The 7,808-nt window shown below is 56.6% G+C and overlaps 3 protein-coding genes and 1 non-coding gene across 4 annotated transcripts; 2 read left to right on the top strand and 2 right to left on the bottom strand.

The window, feature by feature from the left end:
- Positions 1-226: 226 nt before the first annotated feature.
- CHGG_06242 (uncharacterized protein) lies at positions 227-991 on the top strand (the record flags this gene model as incomplete). The annotated part of the gene is made up of 2 exons (XM_001222336.1): positions 227-892; positions 947-991. 2 exons carry the CDS (start codon positions 227-229, stop codon positions 989-991), a joined length of 711 nt encoding a protein of 236 aa, XP_001222337.1.
- Positions 992-1,348: 357 nt separating this feature from the next.
- On the top strand, positions 1,349-1,422 carry CHGG_11370. The gene has a single exon. It is a non-coding gene; the product is annotated as a tRNA-Asn (tRNA).
- A 577-nt stretch (positions 1,423-1,999) lies between these two features.
- Positions 2,000-4,500, bottom strand: CHGG_06241 (uncharacterized protein; the record flags this gene model as incomplete). Its single annotated transcript, XM_001222335.1, has 6 exons — positions 2,000-2,281; positions 2,342-2,373; positions 2,546-3,305; positions 3,640-4,128; positions 4,271-4,324; positions 4,381-4,500. 6 exons carry the CDS (start codon positions 4,498-4,500, stop codon positions 2,000-2,002), a joined length of 1,737 nt encoding a protein of 578 aa, XP_001222336.1.
- Positions 4,501-6,105: 1,605 nt separating this feature from the next.
- Positions 6,106-7,331, bottom strand: CHGG_06240 (uncharacterized protein; the record flags this gene model as incomplete). The annotated part of the gene is made up of 3 exons (XM_001222334.1): positions 6,106-6,173; positions 6,224-7,216; positions 7,304-7,331. 3 exons carry the CDS (start codon positions 7,329-7,331, stop codon positions 6,106-6,108), a joined length of 1,089 nt encoding a protein of 362 aa, XP_001222335.1.
- Positions 7,332-7,808: the final 477 nt, after the last annotated feature.

The following is a 7,808-nucleotide window of genomic DNA, read 5'->3' as shown; positions in this document are numbered from 1 at the left end:
TGATATCGCAACACGCCCCGACCACGATGTTGTCGCCTCCATTGGCCGTGTCCTCGGCGACCGCACCGTCAAGTACAAGTACCTCAACCCCAACACCCTCGTCGTCGCTACCGCCAACGATAGCACCGAGACGCTCACCATCTACCTCCTCGACACCATCTCTGGCCAAATCCTCTCCTCCTCCAAGCACGACGGCGTCGACCTCACCAAGCCTATCGAGTGCGCCATGGCCGAGAACTGGTTCGTCTGCACCTACTTCGGCCAGTATGCCCTGCGCGACAACGCCGCCAAGACCATCAAGGGCTACCAGATTTTCGTGGCCGACCTGTACGAGAGCGACGAGGCCAACGACCGCGGCCCGCTCGGCGACGCCGACACCTTCTCGTCGATCGACCCCATCGACGACCCCACAGGCGGCGTCGCCCGCCCCTCGGTCGTGGCCCAGTCCTACGTCCTCAGCGCGCCCATTTCGGCTCTGCAGGTCACCCAAACCCGGCAGGGCATCACCTCGCGGCACGTGCTGGCCTACCTCCCGGAGTCCCACGGCATCGTCGGCATCCCCCGCGCCATCATCGAGCCCCGCCGCCCCGTCGGCCGCGACCCCACCCCCGCCGAGGCCGAGGAGGGCCTGTTCAAGTACCACCCCGCCATCGAGGTCGATCCCAAGAGCGTCATCACTCACGAGCGCGATGTGTTGGGCGTCGAGAAGATCATCACCGCGCCGGCTATTGTGGAGAGCACAAGTCTGGTGTTTGCGTATGGTATTGATGTGTTTGGCACGAGGGTCGCGCCCAGCTTCTTGTTCGATATCCTCGGCAAGGGCTTCAACAAGGTGGCTTTGGTGGGGACGGTGCTGGCGCTTTTGGCGGGTGTGCTTATGCTTGCTCCGGTGGTGAGTACATTTCTGTCCGTGATGGTTTGGTTGACGTTGCTAATACTCTTGCAGGTGAGGAGGAAACAGATTAATTTGAGGTGGCAGGCGCCGATGTAGATGGATGTAAGTTATGATAGACGGTGTTTGTACGGATGCATAGAGGTACATGAGGAAAACAGAGTTTATTAATGTCTTGCCTGATCTTGACGAGGTATTGGAGTCAACTAGCTGCTTGTTCCTATTTCCAGCTGCTTGTTCCTATTTCCAGTTTGCCAGAGGGCCACATCTTGATGATTTGCCACGCGACCTGCAGTCTCCTCATGAACCGCCCTACTCCAGCTTAAACCATTTATCCAAACCAACATTTTACAGCAAGGTTCGAGGAGGATGAAGCTAAACGCCATCCTCATCGCCAACCGCCAAGCTATAAAAGCTCAGGGTTTGACCCACACAACCACAAGCAATTGGCTAGCATCCTCTGTGGCGCAATTGGCTAGCGCGTCTGACTGTTAATCAGGAGGTTGGAAGTTCGAGCCTTCCCGGAGGAGCTAAATCACCATGACACTTTACTTTTGTTTTTCGCTGTGCGACATCGACAGTTTTATTCAGAGTCAATATTTTCTTTTTCTCAAAGGTAGCAAGCACCTTTTAAAGGAATGGATACAACTAACTGGCACAGTGGTTATTTTGTATCGCACATGCGACTTGATCGACTCGCTACGGATGTTGACATAAATAACGTAGCCTAGATTGTTGTCGACCATAACAAAATCGTCCTATTTGTAATTGCAGACGAACGGTTGTCGCCCTTTCCTTGACCATTGAATCACTGTTAAGCATGCTCGTCCAGCAAATGTGATCCATTCCAAACCACCGCAAAAGACCCCCACACCCCCAACCCCTTGCAGGCGATTCTAAGCCCAAGGGAACAAGCTCCAGCTTCGGTGGTTGAATGCAAGACGTGAGATGGCAATCAACATCTTTCCTTCAGCAAAAACCGCCATGCTCATCCCCCAATTACCCACATGCCGGGGAATTCCGTACTTCATAGCTATATTACAAACCGCCCTCTCTCCAACGCCCGCGGCAAACTTCTTCTCTTCACCTAGATTGGCAGTGATCCCCTCAATCGTCGTCGTCAAAGATTTGATATGTATTCTGCAAGATGGTATCCATGACTCTGACCTGCCATCCGGCATCTGAGATGTTGGATCCGGGCGCGGTACTCATGAGCGTGGGACTCAACACGATGGTCAAGTTCTGCGAGCTCATCCGGTTCGCTGACCAGTTGTCCATGACCCGGTGCAGGTGCAGCGTCAGAGCGCGCAAGGTGGCGTAGTTGGGATCGGGCAGGTTGTTGATGATGGCCTGGAGGGTGTCACCGGCGGACAATGTCGTCTTCGTTTTCTACATCCGTGAATTAGCGAGGTGATATCAAGCGAGGGCTGGAAGAAGGGGAATACGTACTGGCTGCTTCAATAAACGCCACGTAGTGCTCTCTAGTCAACAACGGGTCGGGCAGGTCCCGGAAGAACTGCTTGAGCAAACCAGCAACACTGTTGACATCATGGAAGAAGTTTTCAGGGTTGCGAAAATCGAGGTTACCGGATGCAGAGTCTTGGGAGGGTTAGTCTGAAGTAGGGAGGCCAGGGGTGCAGGCATAACACGAACCTGTATCAAACTGATTCTTGAGCTTATTAACGTGAGGCACGGAACCAGATAGTCGGTAAATGCCCTCGACGTTCAGACCGAACAGGTCCACAGCCTGAATGCACTGATAGACCACCATAGGAACTGCCAGCCCGTCTCTCTCATAAAGCTTGGACAGGGTGACTCCAAACACAGGGCGCGGCGGGGCCATTTGTGAGGCGGCTGGAGGCGATTGCCTGTGCGCCTGGGGAGGTGCCATGGCGGAAGGCTGAGGAAACGCGTTCGGGGGAGGGTTCCCTTTCTGGGACGGTAGCTGCGCATAAGGTGGTTGCTGGGATTGCTGGGGTTGGGGGCTCTGGAACGACAACGCGCCGAGTTGGGGTGGCCCCTGCGAAGTGGCAGAACTGAACGAGCCGTCAAACCTTGAAACAGATGACTGGGCTTGGTGTTGCGGAGCGCCGGCGTTTCTATACTGTTGGCCTGCGGGGCTGCTGCCTTGGTTCATGGTGCTCCCGTGGCTAAAGCTCCTCTCGTGCTGCGGTTGGGATGGGGGCGGGGGCCCGCCGAGCATCGGGAGAGAGCCCATACTCTGGTTATAACTGTGCCCCGTAGGTCCCTGATTTGGCGGGCCGGTAGGTGCGTCGGAGAAAGTGCTTGACCGGGAACCCTGGAAGATCCCGGCCGGTGGCGGTTGCACGGAAGTCGGGGGTGGTTGTTGCGGGGTGTTCTGCGTGGGAGGCGGGCCAGTGTTGGTCGGCGGCCGATTCGATGTCTCGAGGAGCTGGAGGGGTCAGTTTAGCCAATTAACCTCGTAAACAGAAACACGTACATGGTTGCGTTCGTATTTGGGCAGCCCTGTTCTTGGTGGCAGCCTCGGATGTTGGCCGCTCAGATAGTCGTTTAGATCCTTGTCATTATCAATGGCTAGGACACTCTCTCGTAAACTCCGTGTCTCGGGGGCCTGCTTGAGGGGACTAATACTAAGCCCATTGCTGAGCACCAGTTTCTCATTGAATGATGCTGGAGACTCGTTAGCATCCATGTCGTATAGCTCTCCATAAAAACGTACCAAATTTTTGCATTTGCAATGCCAGCCCGGAATCACACTCCCTCACAATATCCTGAAGTGCCTGAACGGTTTCCGGCCTAGTCTTTGTTTCAAGCTCGCTCCTCTCGGAAGACGCAACCTGAACCTTCCCTTGGTAATCTTGTTCTGCGACCTGGGCCTTCCGGAGCAGGTCCTCTTCGTGCCCAGCGCCCGACTTGTGCGCCTTGAATCCAAACATCTTCCCTCCCGGACGGCCTGCTGAATCCCCCGTTCGGACGCGGTCGTACTCTTCAGCAAGGCCGTCGTACTTGGTCTTAGACTTGCGCAAAGCGGCCTCGAGATCCACCACGCGCTGCTCAGCGGCCAGGCCACTCTGCTTCCACCCCTTTCGGGACTTGTCGGCTACGAGGGCTAATTCCGTGAGATCTTCGGACATTGTGTGCAGCGACATGGCGAACTGTATCCCGTTGTCGGCCATGCGCTCGTGGACCGCCATCATCTCCTCGTAGGCCCGGCCGAAGGTGCCGCCGCGATGCTCGCCCCGCTGCATGTTGTCCTGTGATAGCTTGCATAGCCTCTTGAGGGGAGTTTGCATAATCGTCTTCGAGTACCGAGCGCTTCTTCAAGAATTGCGAAAACTCCTGTGGTCAGGGGTTAGCAGCCACATCGGACACAGTGGGAGGGGCCAGTGTTCATACCTTTGCCGAGGCAATGCTTTGCTTGAGCCGGTTCAGCATCACCGAGATGCCAATCTGTAAAACATATATGAGCACATCAAAGGCAAGACTGATCGGGTTGGAATGCGCACCTCTGATGTCAGGACATCTTGCACCTGCGCTCTCGTTTCTTCGCTCAGCGGGGGCGCGGCCGGTTGTTGGGTCGTGGATCCATTTTCAGGAGCCGTTGCTGCTGCTTCTGGTAAAGACATGGCGCTCGCGGATCGAGACAGTCAAGGTTATCATTGACTGCAATGCGGGTAACTAGCGACTTTGTTTTGTTGAAGCCGCGGGGTTCAGAGTCGACTTCAAGTTCGGGGCGCGAGCTCCTGGTCGGGCGGGCATTACGAGATGCCCACACAATGGCAGAACAGGGGCCACGCGACCAATCCGGGAACGGGATGGGACGGCAATCCGTCCCCCTCCAGCGCCGTTGCGCGTTGCCAAGCTTCGCTGCGAGGCCCACTAAATTTTAGAAGGAAGCTCGAGTGTGGGCCCCCACGTCGTTCCCCCTGCTGCTGTTGCTGTGAACCATGAAGCAGATGGCATCCTGGTCCTTCCTTTCAAGCATGAACAACAGTCTGTGCTTCACCTTGGCGACTCGAACAACAATGGAAACCAATAATCCAGGTGCCAGCGGCAGCATGTCCAACACTTCATCCATTGGGGTCAAAATTATAATTGGTCAACGCTAAGGTGACCGTTGAAAGCTCACAGGACAAGAAATGGCATAACGCTACCGTTCAACTTGCGGAGCGACCCGAAGAAACGAGGCCGACGGTTTACCACGCACCGAGAAGACTGCCATCTGCCGTCCAACCAAAAATAGTTTCCCCGGATTGACAGACGTTCGATGATAATCATTAAGGCACATCACAAACCCACCAACCCCGACCTTTCTACACTAGAGCTGAGAGAAAACAGCACCGCTTCGAAATCTTTCCCGCTTGGCGTGTCTAGGTTCAAGCATATCCGTAAGCCTTCCATTCCACCGAGAAACCCTGTTTTGGAGCATAACATCCGGCTCAGGTGGTAGCGAGGCCCAGTATCACTGTGTTGCTGTCGGCCGTTTCGGTTGGCTGTGTATCAAGGAGCTACCCAGACCGCTTAAACCACCCTGCTGTGACACACCACAAGGTTCGATGGGAATTTCTTCCCTAATACCTCGCTTAGCCCGGCCATTCTTAACCTCGTTGTGGACGACAACAGCAGGCCGCCCGGGAACCAGCAGGGCCGACTTTCGGCCCCTAACGATGCGGCATGCCGCTACCCATCAGATTACACCCGAGACAGCCCAGCTAGGACACGCTCAAAAGAGACACGGCTTCCAATAATTCTGGTTTATTGGCGCCTCCAAGGCCAGGGCGATTTGTCGCTACGAACTAGATCATCCCGACTGCACATATGCCGACAAAGCCGCGATAACCGATCACGGCCGAGAAGGTCCTCGTTTGACAATCCCGAGTTCCACAGACTCTACAACGGCCCCCGGTGGACTTTGAGAACGCCCTCCGACCCCGGACCCTGGAGTTCTACCACTGGTTGGTATCAGTAACACCGAGGTATTCTGCAGCTGGTTATGAGACCACTCATGTCACCAGCGTGAAGGGCCGGCTACGTGCGTGACCCAAGGAGCACGTTTCCAAGTTACACGGTTGGACCAAACTTGGCGGAACTGATAATTGTTTTGTAGGTATGGGAATCAAATAACTATGATCGACCCTTGAAGACGCAGGGTATACAACTGCATGCCCACTTTTAAGCCCTTGCAACCAACTCCGGTGCTGAATGTACCCCATGACCGTCTCTACATGCACTCAGATGAAACCTTTGAGAACGGCTGCTTCGGCGTTCAGGATGGAAGAGCCGGCAGCACCGACGACGGCTAAGTGGGGTCAGTAACAAGCTCACTCACTCAGAACCATGGGGACTCACTGTTGTGGCTCAAAGCGACAAACTTGATGTCGAAAATGCCGCTCTCATCCTCGCGAACGCGGCCAACACTGACAGTATAGCCCTTGGACAGGTCCCGGTCCAGCCGGGGCTGCGGCCTGTCGGGCTCGTCAAAGACCATGATGGGGGGCTGGGGGGCCGAGGGGCAGCCGAGCTTCTGGGCCTCGGAGACGTAGCTGCGCATGGCCTCCTTGACCTGCTCAGCCGTTGGCGGCGGGCGCTGGGCGAAGCGCAGCGACACGCATGCGGTGTGACCGTCCATGACGGGGACGCGGTTGCACGCGGCCGACACGCGCAGCGTCGACTGGTCCTCGAAGGCGGTCGCGTCCGCGTTGATGCGGCCCAGGATCTTCTGCGCCTCCGTCTCCAGCTTGTCCTCCTCCCCGGGGATGTACGGCACCACGTTGTCGATGACGTCCATGCTGCTCACGCCCGGGTACCCTGCCCCCGAAACGGCTTGCATGGTGACTACCGAGACGGTGTCGATGCGGCCGAGCTTGGCCTGCAGCGCGGCGAAGGGGATGACCAGGCCGATGACGGCGCAGTTGCTGTTGCACACGAGGAAGCCCTTTTCGAGGTTGTTCGTCTTACGCTGGTGCGGGATCAGGTCGAGGTGGTCGAGGTTGACGGTGGGCACGACGAGCGGCACGAGGGGGTCGCGGCGGTAGTTTTTGGCGTTGGAGAAGACGGCCTTGTTCGCGTGCTGGAACTCCTTCTCGATCTCCCCCGCCACGTCGCTGTCGAGGCCGCTGAAGACGATGTCGCAGTCGGCGAACTCGCTAGCCTTGCACTCGCGCACCACCAGGTCGCCGATCTCGGGCGAGATGGGGCTCGCCTGCTTCCACCGCACCGCGTCGCGGTACTTCTTGCCGGCGGATCGTGACGACGCGCCGACGGCGACGAGACGCAGCGAGGGGTGTTGTTGGAGCAGCAGGATAAAGCGCTGGCCAACCGAGCCGGTGCAGCCCAGGACGCCTGCCGGAAAGAAATAGTGTCAGTAAGTCAGTCTGGGTAGTTCGAGACCCCAGCGGGGTAGAGACGGGGCTGTCTCGGCAACCTTACCGCAGTTCTTGACAGGCAATTGAGACATGGTGGGCGGTTTCTGTGGGATTGCTTGGCCGACTGTCGTTTTGTTTGACAGAACGAGTCTCCAACAACCGGGGCAATCTAGGGAATATATCGCGAAACAGGTGAGTCAGTTATCCCTGATCTGGACTCGGTGTTTGAACTTTTTGTTCGGCGTCACCCATGCCCCGCCGCGCCCCGCCATCGGAGCCGTGTGGGGACCGTGGGGTTGTCTCCAAGACTCCAACAGGGGCTCGAAGCGGCAGCAATCCACCACGCGATACCGTAGGGCTGGGTCTGCCAGAGAGTGACATTTCCGGGCCTGTCTCGAGACGGGTATTTTTCACGATGCTGTCATGGGGTTGTATTCTCGCCACTGGCCCTTAGTTTGGCAGCAAAACTCCGAATAGGCAAGGTTGATGTGAATGAGATGTTGCGTTTAGACTTGTCCAGTGCTCAAAACGCACGATTATGTAGCTAGGACCGGACAGAGAGCCATTTT

Source organism: Chaetomium globosum, genomic scaffold (assembly GCF_000143365.1).
Source record: "Chaetomium globosum CBS 148.51 scaffold_3 genomic scaffold, whole genome shotgun sequence".
NCBI lineage: Eukaryota > Fungi > Ascomycota > Sordariomycetes > Sordariales > Chaetomiaceae > Chaetomium > Chaetomium globosum.
This window is presented reverse-complemented; position numbering and strand designations above follow the sequence as displayed.